General features: G+C 35.8%; 1 protein-coding gene across 5 annotated transcripts in view; it reads left to right on the top strand.

Annotated features, from left to right (window-relative positions):
- clip1a (CAP-GLY domain containing linker protein 1a) overlaps window positions 1-25,021 on the top strand; it is a 70,635-nt gene that overhangs the window by 18,433 nt on the left and 27,181 nt on the right. Inside the window, exons 7-15 of one of the 5 annotated variants that reach the window (XM_087254309.1) lie at window positions 3,770-3,873; window positions 5,334-5,394; window positions 12,046-12,150; window positions 16,585-17,475; window positions 20,267-20,362; window positions 20,787-20,844; window positions 20,931-21,014; window positions 22,708-22,864; window positions 23,031-23,196. In XM_087254309.1, coding sequence (XP_087110435.1) covers window positions 3,770-3,873; window positions 5,334-5,394; window positions 12,046-12,150; window positions 16,585-17,475; window positions 20,267-20,362; window positions 20,787-20,844; window positions 20,931-21,014; window positions 22,708-22,864; window positions 23,031-23,196 — 1,722 coding nt within the window. Of the gene's footprint in view, window positions 1-3,769; window positions 3,874-5,333; window positions 5,395-12,045; window positions 12,151-13,239; window positions 15,428-15,963; window positions 17,476-20,266; window positions 20,363-20,786; window positions 20,845-20,930; window positions 21,015-22,707; window positions 22,865-23,030; window positions 23,197-25,021 lie in introns of those variants that run through there. The other 4 variants (XM_087254311.1, XM_087254310.1, XM_087254312.1 and 1 more) reach the window with 4 other exon arrangements.

The raw sequence follows: 25,021 nt of genomic DNA, 5'->3' as shown, positions 1-25,021 counted from the left end.
CAGGCTTTTCCTTCAGAACTGTTATGAACTAATGAAGAGGAAATATCTGTGCTCAGGCATTGCGGTTCTAATTAAAGCCTCACTTCCTCTCCCATGTTACTTCTGCTTTGACACTTTTTCTTTTAGTTGTGTGTAGTGTGTTTACAGTGGTTGCTTTGCCTTGCAGTCAGGGCGTGAACTGAGTCAGTTTAACTTGCAGTGTTTCTGTCACAATGTTATGGCCACAACATGTTAACGTGTGGTAATGCTGAAGTAACAACATCTGTATGACAGGGTTAAACGATTCCATATTGAGGGAATGACTTAATTTTATATGGCCAAAGGGTTTAAAAGGATATCCAAAATGAGAATTTTCACCCTCAAATACCATCATTTAGTCTCTTTTACTTGTTTTGAATCTTAGAGTTTCTTTTTCTCTGTTAAACAACGAAAGAAATTCATATATGCGATGAAGATGAGGAAAGGGTGGACATTTCAGCAAGACAATGATCCAAAACTCAGCCAAGGAAACTCTCATGCTTTCAGAGAAAGAAAATAAAGCTGCTGAAATGGTCCAGCCAATCACCTGACTTGAATCTAATAGAAAATACAAAGTAATACAAATCAGGCCAATTTTATAACCCTTGCCATCCGGTTATATACAAAGCTACCAAATTATGGTATGAAGAACACCACGTCTTTTTCCTCCATTAGGTTACGAGGGTTACAAAAGTAGGTTACATTCAACAGGGCTCGAAATTGCGACCATTTTGGTCGCATATGCGCCCGAAAATTTATCTATGCGACCTCATAATATATCTGGGAGCATTCGTGCGACTGCTGATAATGGTTGTAGTGCGACCTGTTTTGATTTTTTGTAAAAACGTGCTGAATCGCTCTTCCCTGCCGCTATATTGGTTCATATTAGCAGTCATTCACTCACGGTATTCCGCTGTCAGATGACAGGGAAGGAGCTTTTATGACCACGGGAAATGCAAACGGCTGAAGAGTAAAAACTTAAAGCGCACAGGTTTGCAAATCCCATCTAAAGTTGAGGCGCAGATGAGAGCGATCATGACACGTCACGTGGTGAATAATGATCCGCCAGCTGAGATCAATAGAGTACGCGCTTCTTGGAGGAGGTGCCCGAATCTCCATGTGTTGCATTCACTGCGTGTTCAGCGCAAATGTCCGCTAAAAGTAAAATCTAATACTGTACATATCATCGCCAAAGAAGCTCGCCTTTACTAAGTTTACACTGAAACTGCGGCTCATAACAAAGAGCGGTATTGCGCCGATGGTTAGCGCAAGAATCCTGCTCTGCCTGCTCATAAATTGGGTCGACTGACTCGCCAGCTTTTCCACTAACACAGAAAAATGAAGATCATCTCAGACTGAACCTTTAAATTGACACAAACTGAAACCAAAACTTTTAAAGAGTGATAGAAGTGAGACTTTACTTACTTTCTTTTGTCTATTCTTTTTTGAGGTGTATATTATTTTTTTATTTATTTACTGATGACTGCTTTGCAGCTTTCATCATTGAATTGAATGATTTATTATAATCTTTTGTTTGTTTTGTAGCAGAAATATTATTTATTAAATTGACATGCATATAAAAACAGCAGTAAAACATAAATATTTCTTAGTACAATGCTTCATTTTTGTTTGATGCAAACTATACAATTATTTTTCATAAAGTAACAGAATTTTTATAGCAGATAACCTACATTCATGCACATTCAAGGCAGTATCATAATGAGAAATGGAATTCATTGTTACTATTATTGTCATTTTTTATCATCATTAATATTCTATGGCCTGAATGTATAATAATTATTTTGGAATTATTGCACACAAATATCAATGTCTTCACAGCATTAGTTAGATAGTTGTTTCTAGTTTTTGTCAGTCCTATTAATGTTGTTTTAAAATACAATAAATCCCTTAAAAAACAATTTGCAGCTGTGCTCATTCATTTTTGGTGGGTGCTCCTAAATTTTTTCTAGTGCTCCTAAAAAATTTTTGGCGCTCCTAAATATTTGAAGTTGGGAGCACCGGTGCTACCAAGTAAAAAAGTTAATTTCGAGCCCTGTTCAATGTTGGACACACTCTGGGTTCCTGTACTGAACGGCCCAATTACAGCACTAAGTTTTGAGTTCAGGTGGTGCAAATACAGGCAAGCTGAAGCGTGCTGGGTAACATACATTCTGCCCAGTTGGTAACCTTCCAGTGCACTTGAAGTCTAATTTAAGAGAGTCATCTAAACAAACTAGGTATGCGTGTTTCTAGGTAAGCCTTCACAGGCAGCTGCCTCAAGCCATTATGTGCAGTGTGGCAGTAGCCTGGACTTGGGACATGTAGTTAATTTTTTTTGAGGCGTGCATCAGGGTACGTCGAAGGGTGTGCTACTCTTTAAAGGCTACGTTGAAACTCAAATCATTTCTTTGTAATATTGTTTTTTATTTGTTCATTTTGTTACATTTATTCTTGGGATTGCTCTTTATCTTATGGGGGGGGGGGCACTGATTTGTTTCATTTAGTCTATTTATTTATGTATGTAAATATGCATTTATTCATTTTGTATATTAATGTCAGTAATGTTTTTGAATAATATGCAAAAGTTTATATGATTTATTTACAATACAGTTTGTAGCGTAATATTGACCGTCTTTTAGAAGATACATCATATGAAGGACTTGCTTTGTTTTCAAAACTTATTTGAAAAATTGATTTTTTTTATTTATTATTATTTTTTTTACGATGCTCATTAAATTATTTGGCAAAAATCTGCACATACATTTGAAGTCAGAATTATAAGCCCATCTCTGAATTATTATTATTTTTTAAATATTTCCCAAATGATGTTTAACAGAGCAAGGGAATTTTCACTGTATTTCTGATAATATTTTTTTCTTCTGGATAAAGTCTTATTTGTTTTATTTGGGCTAGAATAAAATCAGTTTTGCATTTTTTAAAAAAACTGTTTTAAGGTCAGTATGATTAGCCTCTTTAAGCAAATTATTTTTTTTTGATAGTCTACAGAACAAACCATCTTTATACAATAACTTTCCCAATCACCCTAACTTACCTAACTAACCCAGTTAAGCCCTTAAATGTCACTTTAGGCTGTATAGAAGTGTCTTGAAAAGTATCTTGTCAAACATTATTTACTGTCATCATGACAAAGATAAAATAAATCAGTTATTAGAGATGAGTTATTAAAACTATTGTGTTTAGAAATGTGTTGAAGAAATCTTCTCTCCGTTAAACAGAAATTAGGAAAAAAAAATTAAAAGGGGCGCTAATAATTCAGGGGGTTTAATAATTCTGACTTCAACTGTGTATATATAGCTTAAAATATAAATATAAAATATATAGCTTAAAGGGGTGAATAATTTTGACCTTAAATTTATTATTTTTTAAATAAACTGCTTTTATTCTAGCCAAAATAAATAAATAAGACTTACTCCAGAAGAAAAAATATTATCAGACATACTGTGAAAATTTTCTTACTCTGTTAAACATCTTTTGGGAAATATTTAAAAACGAATAAATAAATAAATAAAATCAAAGGGGGGCTAATAATTCTGACTGTATATATTATTATTATTATTATTATTATTTACAAAAATCTTAGGAGAAATAGCAAAAAATGTCTGCAAATTCTGTGGTTCTATTTATGGGATAAAATAGTGAAATGTGATTAATTATTCATACAGCTCTGCATATCGCTGATAGAATATGCATTATATTCTATTAAATGTTGTTGTATTGTTTTGTTATGTAGTATGCGTCGGAGGTCAATGACAAAATGGACCAGCTGCGAGCGCTGGTGGAGGCAGCAGACAGAGAGAAGGTGGAGCTGCTCAACCAGCTGGAGGAGGAGAAAAGGTGGAGTAGCATCACATCTCAAAACCTCATCAAGCTCAATTACAATTAATAGCTTTTATGTTGTGCTTGCATAAAGGCGGGTTTATACTTCTGCGTAGAGTAATCGGTGTGACCAACAAAGTCTCACGGCAATTCATAACTTTTTGATTTGGTGGCTAATTCGTATGAATTCGTACGATCTAATTCGTACAATTTAGTACGAATTGCTCATCTCCAATGACGGTTGGGTTTAGAGGTGGGGTTAGGTGCCACGCCTCCACGCTGACGGCCGCAGCGAGGGCTATGCGTCCACGCGTAGGCTGCGCCGTAGCATATGCGTGAGCTTGACGCAGAAGTATAAATCAGCCTTAAAGATAACCTCAGACTTTAATATTTTTATGCAAATGTTTGCGCATCTTGCCGTTTCCATCAAGCAATTATTTATGCAATAATCTAAAATGCATATCAAATTGGTGGATGTAAACATAGCTGATGAGAACATGACGAAAGAATAATTTGTTTATGGTAAATTATTTCTTTGTTTATTTATTTTTCTTTGTGGCAGTAATTTAAGTTTACTGAATACTGCAACCTTTGCAACTTCTTTTTGTTCTTTTGTTTTGGTTTTTAGTTTTCTTTCTTTCTTACAGTTGTTTCTTGTTCTTTTCGTTCTTTCTTTTTTCGTTCTTTCTTTTTTATTTTTCATTCTTTTGTTTTGTTTATTTTTCTTGTTCTTTTTCATTGGTTCTTTGGTTCTTTCACTTTCTTTTTCGTTTAATTTTTCCTTTTTTTATTTATTTCTCTTGTTTTTTGTCTTTCTTTCTTTCTTTCTTTCTTATTTGTTTGTTTTTTTCTTTCTTTCGTTCTATTTTATTAGTTCTCTTTCGTTCTTTCACTTTTTTTGTTCGCTTTTTTCTTTTGTTCTTTTTCATTTGTTCTTTTTTATTCTTTTTCTCTTTCACATTCTTTCGTTCTTTCTTTCTTTCTTTCTTTCTTTTTTTCTTTCTTTATTTCTTTATTTGTTTTTTTATTGTTATTTTATTTTTTGTTCTTTCTTTCTTGTTTTTTTCATTAGTTTTCTCTCGTTCTTTCACTTTTCTTTAGTTATTTTGTTCTTTTTTGTTTTTTGTTCTTTCTCCTTAGTTTTCTTTTGTTCTTTAATTTTTTCTTTTTCATTTGTTTTTTTTCTTTTCTATTTCTCCTTGTTCTTTTTTGTTTTTTCTCGATCTTTTTTCTTTTTCATTTGTTTCTTTTTATACTTTTTTCAGTCTTTAGTTTTTTTCTAATTTTTATTTTCTTTCTTTCTTTCTTTCTTTCTTTCTTTCTTTGTTTCTTTCTTTCTTTCTTTCTTTCTTTCTTTCTTTCTTTCTTTCTTTCTTTCTTTCTTTCTTTTCCTGTAAATAAACAAGTTACAGTACAAGCATATTGATGTAAATTGGACATGCAAACTGAAAATGATAAAGATTTATTGTCCCGAACAGGAAGGTGGAGGACCTGCAGTTTCGAGTGGAGGAGGCTTGCATTACCAAAGGAGATTTGGAGGTATTTGCAGATTTTTTCTCTATAACAACATTTAGCCCTTAATCTGCAGTCATACTAGAATTGAATTGAGCTTGCAGACAGGAGAGCAGAAATACAAGTTCTTGCAAAGAAATCTTTCACTCTGCTGCATGTAAGGTTTGGTATAAATTTAAGTTCTAAATATCACCGAATTAACGTTTCGTATTTGTGATCTTTCATGTTTCAACACAAAATTGAAATAGATTTGCATTTTCAAAAGTCTAGTGCGACTGCAGCCAACTATAGTGTCACATGATCAGTGTGACATCATCCTTCAGAAATAATTCTGATAAACTAATATTGTGTGTGTTTTATTTATTTTTTTATTATTTTCAACCAGTGTTGTTAACTCTTGCTGCTACTTTATATTTTGTGGAAATTCAATACCTTTCAAAAGTTTTGGTCATATTTATGTCATTGCAGTGATATTTATGTCAATTATTTACATTTATTTGTGAAGGACATATTAATGTGATCAAAATTGTCAGTGAAGACATTTATGTTATACTATTCTTTTCCTGATAGAGATGTGTGTAATGTTTTCCACAAATATATTTTCATCCACTGATAATAATAAGAATCATTATTAATAACTGAGCTCCAAATCAGCATATTAGAAGATGATCATATGGCACTAAAGACTAATAACTTTGCAAAACATTATGAATAAATTACATTTTAAAATCTAAAAGGATGTTTTTTATCTCCCCAGCATCAAATATTTATGATGAGCACAAGATACAAAACATAAAACAAATGTGATCAATTTTAAAATGCAATTCAACAAATCTAAACAAGCTTTAATAGCATGTGACTGTATTAGTCACGAGTTTATGCCAATCCATTATACCGCAGCTGTGACTGTAAACCTTTAGTTTTGATATAATAACTTTGACATTTATATGGAGTTTGAGCCATTTTGCATTTCCCAAAATTGTATGCTTCGCCGATAAATGAAATTATATCGAATCGTGATAAAATTGATCAATAACAATGATAAACTCTTAACTTTTTAACTCTATATTGATCTAAGAGCCAATGATACAGCAGAAATGTACAACAATGGGAGTCTATAAGTGTGTTAATATCGAATTTTTGGCCACCAAGATGTAGCTATTCCAGATTAATCAAGTTTTCGAGATGTATCGAATTCGATACATTTGAGTGGTATCAAATTTTTGGCCACCGAGATGTGGAGATTCGAGATGTTTGGAATTTTCAAAATGTATTGAATTCAGTACATTCGAGATGTATCAAATATTTGGCCACCGAGATGTGGAGATTCGAGATGTTTGGAATTTTCAAGATGTATCGAATTCAGTACATTCGAGATGTATCAAATTTTTGGCCGTCGAGATGTAGAGATTTGAGATGTATAAAATTTTCTAGATGTATCGAATTTGATACATTTGAGATGTATCAAATTTTCTAGATGTATCGAATTCGATACATTTGAGTTGTATCAAATTTTCGGCCACCAAAAATTTATTGGCCGAAAATATGTTTTGCTATTTAATGGACCCTCTAATTTCAGTCATTGTTGGGGTACTCTTTTAAATCTAGAAGCATTACAGCTTATATCGAATTATAAATCGTTATCATACAATATAGAAAACAGTTTTCAAGATTTCAAGTCTTTTTTTTTGGCTTTTTTTTTTTCTTGTGCTCATTCACTACAGGTTGAGCCATATCAGACTTTTCCTATGTAAAAAGTGATTATGAAGTGATTAATTTTGAGTGTAATATGTAATAATTGCATTCAAAGTAAGACTAAACTTGACTAAAAAGTTATATAGTTGCCATCGGTGTATTGTGATTAGCAATGTCCCAGGTTTTCTTGTTTTTGAAACCATATATTTACAAAAAAAGGTGTTGTTTTCTTCTTTCATGAATCAAGCACTCATGATGGGTTTATTGATTGTTTCCACATCTCATTATCATGCATTTGAGTTGCATTCATCTCCTGACCTACTTTTCCAAAAATAACTTTTAGACTATTTTTATCCATTCAAAGAAACTTTGAGAATAATGATTTTAAGTTGCATCCTAGACGATGCATTTTAGGGATTTACATTCAAATCATTTCCTGTGGCTCTTTAAAAGGGGCCTATTATCCAAAAATCACTTTTATAAGGGGTTTAAACAAAGTTGTAAGGCAACAGTGTGTGAATATAGCCAGCCTCTGATGGTAAAAAGTATTCCATAAATTTTTGGAGTATTTTATCGAATTAATGTTTCTTGTCTCTGATAATTGAAATGAGCGTTGTCTTTCTAACCATACATTGCCTTCTGAAAGTATTCAGACTCCTTTATCCCCGCTTTTAAAGGCGTAGTTCACCCAAGAATAAAATCTGTTATCGTTTACTTCATTCTTGTTCAACACAAAGAAAGATATTCTGAAGAATGTTGGATAAAACATTTACATTTACATTTAGTCAGTTAGCAGACACTTTTATACAAAGTGACTTACAAATGAGGACAAGGAAGCAATTTACACAACTATAAAATCAACAATGAATAGGTGCTGTATGCAAGTTTCAGGTATGTAAAGAGAGTGTAAGAAGCAAAACATTAGTAATTATTTATTTATTTATTTATTTATTTATTTATTTATTTTTATAGTTATATAGGAGGAATCAGAGAGGGAATTGCATATTAGTAAGGAAAGTGGAGACTAAAAAAAACTGCTATTAACTTTCACAAAACCAGATATTCTGCAGAATTTTGGAAAGGAAAAAAAAAGAGCTGCCATTGACATCCAAAGTAAAAACAATAAAATACTGTGAAAGTTAATTTTCCGGCTGAACTATGCTTTAAATGTATTTTCAAGTCTCATGAACTATTTATTTTCTTTTAATCTACACCCTTTTATCCAATAAAAGTACATAAATATAGCTTAAAACACTGAAATGTCACATTTGCATAAGTATTCTTGCTGTGAAACATGAACTACACCTTTCTGTAGATCATTTAATTCTGACTTTGCATTTAAGGCGCACTTATTTACATTTTATCTGTTCTGGCTTGTCATAGAAATTGAACTCATAACCACTGTGTTGTTCACGCCATGCTTTACATTTAGAGTTAGAGGAAGGATAAAAGTGATCCAATTGACATTGTTTTTCTTAGTTGTTGTTGTGGTCTAATTTTGCTAGAAAATGTAAAAATATATGTTTATCATTATAGTAACCTGCTGGGTTGCCATTATAACCTGAAGTAAATCTTTCAAAAAAAAAAAGGCAAATTGGAATTAGGAGTTATGCTTTAATGTTTACTATGTCAAAGTTTATTTAGCATATACATTTGCGTCTCTCATTATTTACTAAACATTTTTCGGTCCCACTTTATATTAGGTGGCCTTAACTAATATGTACTTACACAGGAATTAATAGTTTGTTACAATGTACTTATTGTGTAAATACATGTATTTACTGTGTACTTATGCTTGATTAAATACATGTATGTAGTTACATTTGTAATTAACTTCTGTAACTACATTTGTAAATACACTGTTGACCATCCCTTACACCTTAACCCACCCTTAAACCTACCCATACCACAAAACCTGTCCATAACCCAACCTCTATCCCAACTCAAAAGCACCACAAGTGTTCTCAAATACATTATAAACACAGTAAGTACATTGTATTTATTTTTTGATGTAAGTACATAGTAGGTAAGGACACTTAATATAAAGTGGGACCCATTTTTCTACCTCAAGCAAACGAACTGTAAAAACGAAGTCAATATTTTGATTTAATTAATCGACTTATTTGGATTTCCATGCTTCAAAATGCACAAGTCCAGCTATTTCCCTTTGTGCAAATGAATCTTAAGAATGCAACATCACAAAATGTGACCCTATTAAAGGGTTTGAATACTTTCTGAACGCTCTGAATGGGCACACTTGTGACATTTCCAGCAATGCACAATTTTAACATGCAAATTTAGCGACGATTTTGAAGCCCATCATGAAGCCCACACAATGTACAACATGATGTTAAAGTTTGCTCTCTCGCTTTGGGTTGTAATTTCACTTGTATTCATTTATTTGGTTTTGTCCAGGTCCAATAAAAAGGCAATACGTTTACTCTTGGTTGACTATTTTATATCACAGAACCTAATGTATCAAAAAGGAGGAGGACATTATATTGTTTTGACCTGATTGGACAACTTTGATGAATGTCTATTTTGTTTAAACTTAGCGATATTTCTAAACTAAGGAGATTAAACAATCTGCAGATGCATAAATGTGAGGGTATGAAATCACCCTTAAAGGAACACTCCACTTATTTTGAAAATAGGCTTATTTTACAACTCTTAAATGGTTAAGATTTACTGTTTTTGTATCCATTCAGCCGATCTTAAGGTCTGGCAGGAGCACTTTTTTTTACTTAGCATAGCATATATCATTGAACCAGATTAGACCATTAGTATCTCACTCAGAAATTACCAAAGACAGGTTATCTGCAGTGTCTTAAAGTCTTAAAATGTCTTAAATTTCAAAAACAAAAATTTAAACCTTAAAAAGTCTTAAATTCTTTGAAATATTGTGCTGTAGGTCTTAAATAGTTTTAAACGGGTCTTAATGTTTCTTTGTTTATGTAAACGAACCCAATCAATGCAACACACATCCAGTCACCAACAACACATCTTAATAAAACTTAGCAAAACTATTCATAACTAATATTACAAGAGTCTGTTGTGTATACATTTGGTTTTTAAAGAGTTTTAAGTTACTGTATGGCTGCATACATCCATATTATACAGTACGCTATAAATCAGTATGCGAGCCGAGTAGTATGTCCGAATTCATAGAATTTGATAATCAGTATGCGAGAAGTACCTGGATGACTTAATACTTCCAGCGATATTCTGAAGTGCGCATCCCATGCACGCTGTGCTATCCCATGATGCCCTGCCAGAGACTTCTTGAATGGGACTGAAGCAACGCAACTGACGTGGGTAGGTCACATGATGATGACTAAATGGCGGATGTAGCGCATCCATTACTTCTTGCATTCATACTGTATAGAACGTACTTTTCTAACAGCCGAGTATAGTATGTTTAAATTCAAATGCAGTACATACTGAGTAGTAGGCAGTTTCAGACGTAGCCCATGTTAAAAAAAAAAAGTATGTAAACAGCTAAGGTCAGCTTGATTTGACATTATTTAAAATATGTGGCTTAGAACTAATGACTAATTAATTCATTTTTTTTTTCTGCTGGCCCATTCAAAAATCCTTAGCATTTAACCCTATAGAAGTCTGAAATTTCATTCTTTATGTTCTTAAAAAGGACAAAAATTTAATAAGATTAAAGTATTAAATTTGATTTGGTGAAACCTGCAGAAACCCTGCAAAGAGGTTTGATAATCTTTCTAATTAAAGCTTGACTCTTCTGTAGTTACATCGTATTCTGAGACCGACAGGAAATGAAAAGTTGGCATTTTCTAGAACGATATAACCAGGGACTATTTTCTCATTCTGGCGTAATAATCAAGGAACCTTGCTGCAGTACACAATGCTATTATGCATATTCTAACTTCTGGTGCAAGTGTAGGTCTTAAACCCTTAATGCTGTTGATTTTTTTTTAAGGCACTGCATAATTTCATTGAGTGAGATGCTAATGGTGGGCGGCGCAGTGGGTAGCACTGTTGCCTCACAGCAAGAAGGTCACTGGTTTGAGCCACGGCTGGGTCAGTTGGCATTTCTATGACGAGTTTGCCTGTTCTCCTCGTGTTGGCGTGGGTTTCCTCCGGGTGCTCCGGTTTCCCCCACAGTCCAAAGACATGCGCTATAGGTGAATTGGTAAGCTAAATTGTCCATCTGTGTGTGAACGAGTGTGTGGGTGTTTCCCAGTGATGGGTTGCAGCTGGAAGGGCATCCGCTGCGTAAAACATATGCTGGATAAAATTGCAGTTCATTCCGCTGTGGTGACCCCTGATAATAAAGGGACTAAGCTGAAAAGAAAATTAATGAATGTATGAGATGCTAATGGTCTAATCCGATTCAATGATCTATGCTAAGCTAAGCTAAAAGTGCTCCTGCCAGACCTAGAGATCGTCTGAATGGATATAAATATGATGAAACTCAACTGTTTACCTCTTGACTGTTCCTTTAAAAGCCTTTTGAGGTATTTTGTTGGGCAAGAGATTATAAATATCCAAAGAAATCAATAATGTGTAAAACTATCTTGTGTTAAGGTCAGTACAGTCATGTTTTGTTTGCTTTAGTTCTCAGTTATCAAAAATAAATCAGTTCTCAGATTTCTCCTATTGTTCCTCTTTCTCTCTTTATGTGGTCAGTATTTTTTTAACCATTATTTTGTTACCGTCTTAACCCTTATTCACATTAATGCTGCATGGTGTCTGGTGTTTTTACTCGTTTGGCCATCGTCAGCATGTTTACACGCATTGACCCGGTGATCTGCTACAAAATCCACACCTTTTCCCTCATTGATCTGACTAGCATTTTATCACAACGTTTTCCTTCTGCTTTTTTTATTTTATTTTGAATTCTGCACAACGTCCCCACACCTTCCCCTGCTCACCCCTCATCTCTCTGCATCAGGCTGGCATGTGATGGTGGCACTGGTTGTGTTTTTTCCTCTACCCTTTCTGTACTAACAGACGCAGACGCAGCTGGAGCATGCCCTCCTTAAGGAGCTTGAACAGAGTCTTCTCTTTGAAAAGACCAAAGCTGAGAAGCTCCAGAGGGAGTTAGAAGACTCTAGGGTAATGGATCTTTACCTGGGCTACGGGTCAAGGGTCACTGGAGACGTGCCACAATCACGTTTTTCTTGTCAGGGTGTTAGTGGGGGGTCTTCACTGCATGGTGTTCAGTTATTGCAATTAATAACTAATTTGACGAATGATTACTAACAAACACTAAATCGTGTCTTTATGTATCTTTACATACATGCTAAAAATGCTGCGTTCCACACAATCGATTTGAAGGAGTTGAGTTAACATAGTAGTTTTTACAAATTTAAGTGCATTAAACATAGTGAAGTTGTGACTCAAAAAACTTAAGAATTGTGTTGTTTCAGCTCATTTTAATTAAATAGATTGAACACACAGCAAACATCGTTTTTTGAGTGCATACAGGTATAGGAGACGACGTTTGTTTTTATACCAGGGTTCCCACTTTGATAGAAATCCTAAAATAATTAAATAAATAATTAGGTTTTGATGTTTTCATATAAAAATTAGGTCAATTTCTGTAGGAAATGTGTATGTTGTTCTACTTTTTCTTCTAGTAAATTATATATATATATATATATATATATATATATATATATATATATATATATATATATATATATATATATATATATATATATATATATAATATATATATATATATATATAAATGAATAAATAAATATATATATATATATATATATATATATATATATATATATATATATATATATATATATATATATATATATATATATATATATATATATATATATATATATATATATATATATATATACACACACAATTATTTTTTAGGGTTTTTTAACCATTAATGGATAGAATAATGCAGAGAATTGACAAGAAATAGTTGGAAGCAGAGAGAGGAAAGCACCTCGAGTCGGGAATCGAACTCGGGCCGTCATGAGCACGATGGTGCTATATGTCTGCTCACTTAACCACTTTTGACACCAACTGTAAATGTGTTTTTAATGATTCATTAAAGATATCTCACCATCTGATTTATTAATGACAAAGCTTTAAGTCTATTATAACCGCAGTGTATAGAAGTGCCAGTTTTATATGTTTATGATAAAGGCCTTGGATCCAGAAACGGTTATGGGAGACAATATTCAAAGTGGGAACTCTGTTAAATAATCAGTTTGTGATTGTTAAGCTATTATAGGTGTTTGCTAAGGTGTTAACTGCTAGTAATCGCATACATTTTAGGGAATAGAGCAATGTTCTCTGTAGTTGCTAGGGCCTTGCGAAAGGAAAATTACAATGTACAATTAAACTGCATAAAATAGATGGAGTTAGTAGTTTGTTACCCTTTAGTAAAAATCATCATCCCGCGCCATTCAATCCTAGATTTCTCATTTTAGTGCTTTTTTTACTTGAAATTGAAAAGAACCATATTTAAATGACCCTCTTTAGATTATCAATCCCAACAAGCATTTTTGCATTTAAGAGAGAGCTAATAGAAGTGTTGGCTAAAGGAAGGCTAAATTTGGACTGTTGGGTAAAATCTACATGTCTATCTATAGTCTAAAAATAAAAGTCTAAAGGATTTTTGTCTTTTTGATGACTAGTTCAGTGGTTCTTGAGATCACTAAAAGAACAATTTTGCAAGATTTTCACAGTAAAATACAAAAATTTAAGCAAATTATGCCATAGATTTTGAGAATGGTGTGTATTTTTTAAATAAAATGTCCCTGTAAAATCCTGGAGGGACTGACTACTAGTCTGTTTATGGACTATTGTTAGATGTCTATTAGATTTTGACAGACAGACTAAATTTAGCCTTGTTTTAGCTAAGACATCTATGTTTAGATGTCTATGAGACATCATTTAAAGAGTCTAATTTTGCATTATAAAAGGTCATATTTTGGTTTTGGAGGTCTCCAACAACAGTCTGATATGCATGCAAGGTCAAAAAACACTTTCATTGTCTTATAATATGCATTTATTTTTACCTAATTATCCCAGCGACTTCCATATGATTCTTTCAGGGATTCATTTGTTCCTAAATGTCTCCTTAGTGCGATTCTAATCTGTGCTGATTGATCCGATGACCCCGTCTGTTGTGATTGGTTGACTGGGTTCAGCATGAGACAAAGAGAAATGGCCACCACGGTTATTAAGTAGCATAGATTATGTGAGAGCCCAATGCAGGAGTGCATTAAAGCAATGCAGTTAAACACCAGCATATGGCTCTACTCTTAATCCTACCCCGTAATAACATCAACACACATTCAGTATTAATTCACACAGTGGCAAAAGTTGAACTGTTTAGAAAATTGACCACCTGTGTGTATGAACGGCTGATGATGGCCATAGCAAACGGACGGCACACAAATGGTAGAGGATTGCGAGTTCAGAAACGCATTTAAGTCAGTAAAGGAAGAAGCACGCATCGCGTTTTTAGCATGGTTTTGAATGCAGTACGTGAACAGCCCCAAAGGGATTTAACCTGAGAGATACGGTACAAGCACTGATCTATAATAGATACCTGATAACAAGCTGCGCGGACAGAGTACAAGTTACAACACAATATGAAATGCATATTTTGCAAATTACAGAAAACTAGGTGACAATTTTAATTGCACTAACATGTTATGATCCGGAGGAAGAAGAAATCGGTCCATATGAGCTGTAACAGTTTCTGACAAAGTTCCATGCATAATAGTCTGCTGCTCCTTCCTTTTATAGCAAATGGCCGGCGAATCCCACGCTGCAGCGGAGGTTATTGTATCAATCATTAGAAAAATGACAAGAACAAATACACCATTAGGTCGGCTATACTGGGGTGTTTTTGTGAAAATGAACTTTAACCCTTTATTCCCTGCAGCTGAATCTCCCGTGATCCCCCAAGCTCCGCTAGTGTCTAAAGGGAAAGGCGTGTTCACGTTAGGGCTGGGCCGATAGACAATGCTATTGTCCATTGCAGATGGCTAATAGACAACATGATGCTGAGCCGGCATCGCCGATCCTCCGCCCCCGTCGCAAACCCACTCGTGAAAAATACACACTTAGGCCCCGTTTACACTAATACGTCTTGGTGTTAAAATGCCATTTTAGAACGAAAATCATCCACATCCAAGCGGTGTTTTACCTAACGTTTCTGAACAGCCCCCTGTCTGCTGAAAACGCACATCACGCGACCACACACACACTGTCATGCGCTTGTTTGAGCTCCAGTGAGCAGTGCACGTTGGACAGTTTATCAAGGATATACCGCTGGATGGCGTCCCACTATAGTTGTTAAATGTGATATTCAGACATCCCAAGTCTCCTGGAAGTTCCGGGAGTCTCACTCAAATGCATAAAGACTCCCGGATGCCCCCAAACGAGTGATAATCTCTCAGAAATCACGCAACCCCCTCCCAGTCCTCAAATAAGTCGCGCACCCCACACCACCGGATCCCTCCTCGCTTTTCAGACACATCGCGCACACCTAGTGCGATGCCTTCGATGCAATGTTTCACGTTAGACATCGTACGATGCCAAATTGGTCGACATCGCCCAACCCTAGTTCACGTTTTACTGGATCCGGCACTAAATATTTGATGATGTATCAACGTTGACTCATTCAGGCAAAAGATCTGAACCCAACTCGATTCATTTATTCGACTCTGAATCGACTATTAAAGAATCAATAGTTTTTAACATGATGCACTTATGATTTAAATCTGGATGTTTCCATTCACTTTGAGCTTTCATGAAGTGTGCAACACAGCACTTTTTCAAAAACCCATAATAGGGGCTCTTTAAACACAAAATTGCTTGGTGGGATGTCTTTTTAGCCTGAAAAGATGATCCCAAGTGTCTTGAAAGTTCCGGGAGTCTCCCACAAATGCATAAAGACTCCCGGATGCCCCCAAACGAGTGATAATCTCTCGGAAATCACGCGTCCCCCTCCCGGTCCTCAAATAAGTCGCCCACCCTTCGCACCCCACACCACCGAATCCCTCCTCGCTCTTTAGACACATCGCGCGCACTCTGTCAAACACCGCCTCCAACCCAACAGCCGACGACGATGCCTTCGATGCAATGTTTCACGTTAGACATTGTACGATGCCAAATTGATCGACATCGCCCAACCCTAGTTCACATTTTACTGGATCCGGCACTAAATATTTGATGATGTATCAACGTTGACTCATTCAGGCAAAAGATCTGAACCCAACTCGATTCATTTATTCGACTCTGAATCGACTATTTCGTTAAAGAATCAATAGTTTTTAACATGATGCATTTATGATTTAAATCTGGATGTTTCCATTCACTTTGAGCTTTCATGAAGTGTGCAACACAGCACTTTTTAAAAAACCCATAATAGGGACTCTTTAAACACAAAATTGCTTGGTGGGATGTCTTTTTAGCCTGAAAAGATAATCATATCCATGTACGTTAGTTACACGTCCATGCAGCACATATAGTTTAGTAATTTACTTCTTCTTTTAGGTGGCCACAGTCTCAGAGAAGTCCCGCATTTTGGAGTTGGAGCGGGATCTTTCTATGAAGGACAAGGAGTCGGCAGCTCTCCGCAAGTCATTGGAAGCGTTATCAAGTCAGGATGGGGGTTGTGACTCTGCCGTGGCCGCCCTGCAGGAGCAGCTCAGTTTGATCCGTTCCCAGCAGGCCGAGCAAAGCCACAGTCACCAAGCAGAGCTGTCCTCCATGCGCGAGAAGCTTGAGGCGCAAGAAAAAGCACACCGTGAAGCCCTGATGCACCTCCAGGCCTCCTCAAGTCGCCTATCTAAGGATAACGAGCAGCTTTTAGCTGAGCTTGCAAAATCGAAAGAAGAAAACTCGAATGTTGTTGAGCAGTGGAGCGATAAACTCAAATCCGTTGAGGCTTCACATCAGCAAGCTTTGGAGGTGCTCAAAACCTCCCGTGAAGCAAGCAAAGCTGAATTGTCGGATGCTCTGGAACGGCTAAAATCAACACATAAGCTGGAGTTGGAGGAGCTCGCTAAGAAACATTCCTCCGAAGCAGCGGGATGGGTGGGTGAAGGTATGGAGCATAAAGCACAGCTTCTGAAAGTCGCCGAAGAGAATGAACGGCAGGTTGAAATGCTCCGCAGCAGTCTGGAGAAGGCCGAGGAGCAGCACCTAGTGGAGCTGGAGGACGCCATGGGGAAGCTTCATGCCGCGGAGCTCAGGGTCAAAGAGCTGGAGGACAGCGGAGTCAAGATAAGCGAGCAGTTAAAGGAAAAGGTGCAAGAAGCTCTCGAGCAAAGTGAAGCTCTTCAGTCTCTGCAGACACAGCACAGTCAAGGAAACCAGGAGATGCAGAGGTTATTGAGCCAAGTGGAGGAGGCGAAAAGCAAAGCCAGATCTCAGGAAGAAAAGGTAAGTCTGTTTAACATAGGGTGCTTTCACATCTGTAGTTCGCTTCATTTGGTCCAGACCAAGGGCAATAAATGATAACTTGTTGCATTTTCTGCCATCTTTGGGTCGTTTTCACACCACACTGCTGGCTTTGGTCTGAACCAGTTGAAGCGAACCAAAATGCAGTCAAAATCCACAGCTCTCATTGGCCAGATGTTGTTGAACATAGTTCCTAAACTGCTTATTGATTGGTTAGAATTTACGTGCGGGAAAATGCCAATGAACTCCCGCAAGTAAACAAACCAGCAGGCACAAAATGTCGCTTTTTACTCTGGAGGGACGACTGCGCTGACTGATTGTAACCCTGCTTTAGACAAACTATACATTTCGAGATTGAAGCGCGGCTGCTGCTAAAAAGCAGTGTTTTAATGCATCGCTCGTCACTTCAGGAGAAGGCGTTAATTAATTTAGCTAAACTGCGACATGGTGATCTTGCGGAAATATTACCAACGATCCATCAGGTAAGGTTTTCCCCTCTCTCTCTGTTGGTAAAGCGCTGTCAACAAATATTTATCCTTCATATCTCATAATGCACAGTGCATTGGCTTACGGCTGCTGGATTAGTCCAAAACGTGCAGTACTTTTTGCGGTTGGACCTGTTTTAGTACGGATCATATTCTCACCACAAACTAACCGCTCCAGGGTTCGTTTTAAAGCGTACCGAGACCACCTCTTCAAGCAGGTCTCGGTACGCTTATTTGGTCCGCTTTTGGTGCGCTCTCGAGTACGATTGCTGCATTCTCACCTGCCCAAACGAACAGCACCAAAAGGGAAAACAAACTCTAGTGCGATTCAATCGAACTAAGCAAGGCAGGTGTGAAAGCACCCATAGACAACATAGAAGGGTTTTAGACCTCCCTTAAAAAGATAATTCACCAAAACAGAAAAGTACCTAATTTATTCTCCCTCATGTGGTTTCAAAACTTGAACGAGTTTCTTTCTTTGGTTGAACACAAAAAATACATTGAAGAATGCTGGTTGCTGGAACCCATCAACTTCAATATCTATCGATGCCAATGGGTCTCAGCGAATATTTTATGTATAACAAGAAAGAAACGTGACTAGATTTTGAACAAGTGAAGGCTGTGTAAATTATGACATATGTTTCAGTTTTAGGTGAACTCTTTAACTCTTAGGCATTAATCTAAAATAAGTTACCTATAGGTCCTAAGAGGACAATAAAGTTGGCAGATGCCACAATCACGGTGTATTGGCTTTTGCAGACGCCGGTCCTGTAAATGGTTTATTAATTGTGACTATTTTAACCTTTTATATTACAGTTTGTTTACATCTTGCCACTGCAGGTTTTCTTTAGTGTTGCAGAAAAAAGAACATTTCTCGGTATATACATGCAAAACAAAAACTCTGACATTCATACCAACACAACCACATTAATCTAGCTACATTTTTTTCAATTCATATTTATTTCTAGAGGGTTTTTTACAATGTAGATTGTGTCTAAGAAGCTTAACACAGAAGTTCTAGTAAATTGAAACTGTCAGTCCAGTTTTTAGAGTTGAATCCAGGGTTCAACACTAAAGATTTTTCCACTGGCCAAGTCGGCTTTTTGCGACTTGCCCTGCCTGCAAATTTTCACTGGCTCCACCAAAAATAAGAAGTTAATAGCTATTTCTTAGCCACTTGTTTTAAATAACGTTTAAAAAGCCAAACAAAACCTGATACATAGACTTTTTACACTGCAAAAAATGCTTTTCTCACTTTCTTGTTTCTAGTCCAAATATCTAAATGTTTCTTAAATCAAGAAGCATTTTCTAGACAAGCAAAACATATCGTCTTGTTTTAAGAAATAATATGCCAAAATGAAGTGAGTTTTTCCTTAAATCAAGCAAAATAATCTGCCAATGGGGTAAGCAAAATAATCTTATCACAAATCTAAAAACGAGATTATTTTGCTTACCCCATTGTCAGATTATTTTGCTTGATTTAAGGAAAAATGCTTGTTGATTTAAGAATTTGTAGATATTTGGACTAGAAACAAGACAAAAAATCTAAGTAAGACAATGCATTTTTTGCAGTGTATTCAGCATAACTTTTCTTTAAATACAACTGACAATAAATGTTTTTTTTTTTTTTACCATCAAACCATTATAATTAAATAATAACAGAAAATATGATATCGGTGTTTCAAAACAAAATAATACCCATGCATAGCATCTGCAAATAAATAATCCTTTATTAAATCATAATCGTAAATTATTTTACTCCAGGTTTAGTCCTAAAAGTGAAAACTGAATATATTCATTCATGCTTATTGTTTGATCACTTCATTTGTGCATTGTGCACACTATAGGGCTGCATGACTTTAACGTTTTTGTGTGGTTCTGAATTAGCAGAGGCCAAATTTAATTAATTAAACTAATATGTTGCAAATTTAGTGAATGCACTTTAATGTGGGAAAGTGCCACATGGCAAACTGCTTTCCAAGAACTCCATTGTTGTGATTAAAAGCAGTTATCAGTAAAAGAGAAGAGAACTTTGATGATTGAACGTTTTGTAAAGGAATAAACTAATTATTATTGTTGAATCATGTAGCCCTAGTGCATAATACATCCATGTAAACATTACCAGTGTCCTACCATCACCTTTCATTTAAGATTCTGTCTTTTTGAGCTTGTGTCCGTGCGTGCGTGTGTTTGTTTGTGTGTGTGTGTGTGTGTGTGTGTGTGTGTGTGTAATCACTCATGTTTTTCCCTGTCATTTCCCTCATTTATGGCGGTTCACCGTGCTTTAGGTCACTGAGTTGAATTCAGTACTAGAGGTTAAACAGCAGGAGATGAGTGGCCTGTTGCAGGAAAAGAGCTCTTTGGAGCAAGAAGTTAGCCTGCTGGTAAGTAACTGATAGCAGCTTTATGAAAATAGTGAACTAGTTTAAAGTCTGCTTAAATCTGCAATGTTTATTTTGCTGACTCACATCTGCGCAAGTTAATCCAGTTAGTTTGCATGTTCTCCCCGTGTTGGTGCGGGTTTCCTCCGGGTGCTCCGGTTTCCCCCACAGTCAAAACACATGCGCTATGGGTGAATTGAATGAACTAAATTGGCTGTAGTGTATAAGTGTGAATGAGTGTGTATGGGTGTTTCCCAGTACAGGGTTGCAGCTGGAAGTGCATCTGCTGTGTAAAACATTTGCTGGATAATTTGGCTGTTCATTCCACTGTGGCGACCCCTGATGAATAAAGAGACTAAGCCAAAGGAAAGTGAATGAATAATTATAAATGAATTCTTTAACTCGGTTCACTTTCTTCATTTTCCAGAAGCAGAATCTTGAAAAAACGACGAACGATCAAGCCAAATCATCTCGGACAAATCAAGGTATTGTGTGTATGATTTACACTGATTGATCTGTTGTTCAGAGACTTGAAATATGACTTGATGAATATGAAATTTGTCTCTCTCAGAGTTACAAGAAGAGCTCAGGAATAAGGAGGACAAATGCACATCACTTTCTGCTGAATTACAGGACACGAAGAGTCAACTTGCTGGTCAGTTTCATGTTTTTAGACACATAGGAATCAGGGATGAAACTAAATGTTGTTGTTTTTTTTCTTTCTTTTATACAATGCATGTGGCAAGCGTTTTATAGCGCTTCACATTTTTCTATGGTAAAGCTTTATTCCAAATTTGATTAAATTCTTTTATTTCCTCAAAATTCTACACACAATACCCTTTAATGAAGATGTAAAAAAAGAGTTTTTGAAATTGTTGCAAATTTATTAAAAAAAAAAAAAACTTGAAAAATCACATGTACACATTGACAGCCTTTGCTCAATACTTTGTTGATGCGCCTTTGGCAGCAATTGCAGCCTCAAGTCTTTCTAAATATGATGCCACAAGCTTGGCACACCTGTGTTTGGGGATTTTTGCCCATTCCTCTTTGCAGTATCTCTCCAGATCTATCAGATTGGATGGGAAGCGACGGTGCACAGCCATTTTCAGATATCTCCAGAGATGCTCAATAGGATTTAGATCTGGGCTCTGGCTGGGCCACTCAAGGACATTCACAGAGTTGTTGTGAAGTCACTCCATTGATATTTTGGCGGTGTGCTTTGGGTCATTGTCCTGCTGGAAGATGAACCTTCGCCCCAGTCTGAGGTCAAGAGCACTCCGAAGCAGGTTTTCATTCAGGATGTCTCTGTACATCGCTGCATTCATCTTTCCCTCTATCCTGACTAGTCTTCCAGTTCCTGCTGCAGAAAAACATCCCCACAGCATGATGCTGCCACCACTATGCTTTCCTGTAGGGATGGTATTAGCCTGGTGATGAGCGCTGCCTGGTTTTCTCCAAACGTAACGTCTGGCATTCACTCCAAAGAGTTCAATTTTAGTCTCATCAGATCAAAGAATTTAGTTTCTTATAGTCTGAGAGTCCTTCAGATGCCTTTTGGCAAATTCCATGCGGGGAGTGGCTTCCATCTGGCCACTCTACTATACAGGCCTGATTGGTGGATTGCTGCACAGATGGTTGTCCTTCTTTAAGGTTCTCCTCTCTCTAGAGAAGAACACTGGAGCTCAGACTGAGTGACCATCAGGTGATTCATCACCTCCCTGACTAATGCCCTTCTCCCCTGATCACTCAGCTTAGATGGCCGGCCAGCTCTAGGAAAAGTCCTGCTGGTTTAAACATTGTCCACTTCGAATGATGGAGGCCGCTGTGCTCATTGGAACTTTCAGAGCAGCAGAAATGTTTCTGTAACCTTCCCCAGCCTTGTGCCTCAAGACAATCCTGTCTCGGAGACCTACAGACAATTCCTTTGTCTTCATGCTTGGTTTGTGCTTTGACATGCACTGTCACCCCTGGGACCTTATATAGACAGGTGTATGCCTTTTCAAATCATGTCCAATCTAATTAAGCTGCTAAAACATCTGAAGAATGCTCAGTGGAAACAGAATGTAGCTGAGCTCAATTTAGAGCTTCACGGTAAAAGCTGTCAATACTGATGTACATGTGATTTTTCAGGTTTTTTTATTCTTAATTAATTTGCAACAATTTCAAAAACTCTTTTTTCACATTGTCATTATGGGGTTTTGTGTGTTGAAGTTTGAGGAAAGAAATAAACTTAATCCATTTTGAAACCGTAACATAAAAATATGTGTAAAAAGTGAAGCGCTATGAATACTCTCCTGATGCACTGTGTGTAGTTATGCATGATTAATGTGTTGTTGTTGTTGTTTAAGGTTTACAAAGAAGTTTAAAAGCAAGTGAGGAGAGGTGTCTGCTGCTGACCAAAGACAAGACTAAACTTGAGAATGACATTATGGACATGACGAAGTCTTCGGGAGACAGTTCTACACTCATAACAAAGCTGAATGAGGAAAACAAGCGGAAAGAGGGGTCTGTACGAATACTTGTACATGTCTTTTGTTATGTCATTAGCTTTATTGGGTGTGTGAGGCATAAACTTGACACTATTTAATCATAATTGGTGTCTAAACCGCAAACACAAACTCGAGCTTTATTTCAGGAAGCTTGTTGACACGCTAATCTGGTCTAATTTCAGGAGGCTGGAGGAGCTTCAGAAGCAGCTTGAAGAGGAGAGGGAGAAAACCGCTCAGACTGAGGAGAAACTGTCTCACGCACGAGTCCAGACTGAGAATGAAGCCAAAAGCCTCACGCAGAAACACCAGGCAGAGCTTGCCAACCTACAGGAGAAGATCAAACTGCTGGTGAGTGCATCTGAATCTGTCTCATCCCACCTTTACTGTTACCAACTGGAATAAAGGCACTTCCTCTGGTGATGAAGAGTAACCAATTTAAAGGGAAAGTTCACCGAAAAATGTTACTTAAAATCTAAATAAAAATATACTCTCTACTTATTTACATTCAAGGGGTTCTAAACCTTTCAGTTTCTTTGTTCTGTTAAACACATAAGAAGATATTTTCATGAATGCTGAAATAGTAGGAAAAACTAAATACTGTGAAACTCAATGGTTACATGATTTAAGCATTCTTCAAAACATTAATTGTCATCATTTACTAACCCTTGTTGTTATGAGTTTTACTTTGAGTTTCTTTCTTCTGTTAAACACAAAAGAAGATATTTTAAAGAATGCTGAAATCCTATAACCATTGACTTCCATAGTAGGAAAAAACAAATACTGTGGAAGTCAATGGTTACAGGATTTCAGCATTTTTCAAAACATTAATTGTCATCATTTACTAACCCTTTACTTGTTGTTATGAGTTTTACTTTGAGTTTCTTTCTTCTGTTTAATACAAAAGATATTTTGAAGAATGCTGACTTCAAAAAAACAAATACTGTAGAAGTCAATGGTTACAGGATTTCAGCATTTTTCAAAACATTAATTGTCATCATTTACTAACCCTTTACTTGTTGTTATGAGTTTTACTTTGAGTTTCTTTCTTCTGTTTAATACAAAAGATGTTTTGAAGAATGCTTAGTAGGAAAAATCAAATACTGTAGAAGTCAATGGTTACAGGTTTTTAGCGTTCTTCAAAAAATTGTCATCAATTACTAACATTTATGAGTTTTATTTTAAGCTTCTTTCTTCTGTTAAACACAAAATAAGATGTTTGAAAAAATGTGGAAATAATAGGAAAAAAACAAATACTGTGCAAGTCAATGGTTACAGGATTTCAGCATTCTTCAAAATATTAATTGTCATCATTTTTTAACCCTTTATTTGTTTTTATGAATTTTACTTTGTTTCTTTCTTATGTTAAACACAAAAGAAGATACTTGGAAGAATCCTGAAATCCTGTAACCATTTATTCCATAGTAGGAAAAACCAAATACTGTGGAAGTCTATGGTTACAGGATTTCAGCATTTTTAAAAAAAATTATTGTCATCATTGAATAACCCTTTATTTGTTGTTATGAATTTTACTCTGAGTTTCTTTTGTCTGTTTAATACAAAGAAAGATATTTGGAAGAATGCTGAAATCCTGTAACCATTGATTCCATAGTAGGAAAAAACATACTGTGGAAGTCAGTGGTTACAGGATTTCAGCATTCTTCAAAAAAAAAAAAAATTGTCATCATTTACTAACCCTTTACTATTTGTTATGGGTTTTACTTTGAGTTTCTTTCTTCTGTTAAACACAAAAGAAGATATTTTCAAGAATGCTGAAATCCTGAAACCATTGACTTCCATAGTACGAAAAAACAAATACTGTGGAAGTCAATGGTTACAGGATTTCAGCATTTTTCAAAACATTAATTGTCATCATTTACTAACCCTTTACTTGCTGTTATGAGTTTTACTTTGAGTTTCTTTCTTCTGTTTAATACAAAAGATATTTTGAAGAATGCTTAGTAGGAAAAATCAAATACTGTAGAAGTCAATGGTTACAGGTTTTTAGCGTTCTTCAAAAAATTGTCATCAATTACTAACATTTATGAGTTTTATTTTAAGCTTCTTTCTTCTGTTAAACACAAAATAAGATGTTTGGAAAAATGTGGAAATAATAGGAAAAAACAAATACTGTGTAAGTCAATGGTTACAGGATTTCAGCATTCTTCAAAATATT

This window comes from Danio rerio, chromosome 5 (assembly GCF_052040795.2).
Source record: "Danio rerio strain M-AB ecotype USA chromosome 5, GRCz13ab, whole genome shotgun sequence".
In the NCBI taxonomy this organism is placed as follows: Eukaryota; Metazoa; Chordata; class Actinopteri; order Cypriniformes; family Danionidae; genus Danio; species Danio rerio.
The sequence above is the reverse complement of the archived record's forward strand: the minus strand, read 5'-3'. Positions and strand labels throughout refer to the sequence as shown.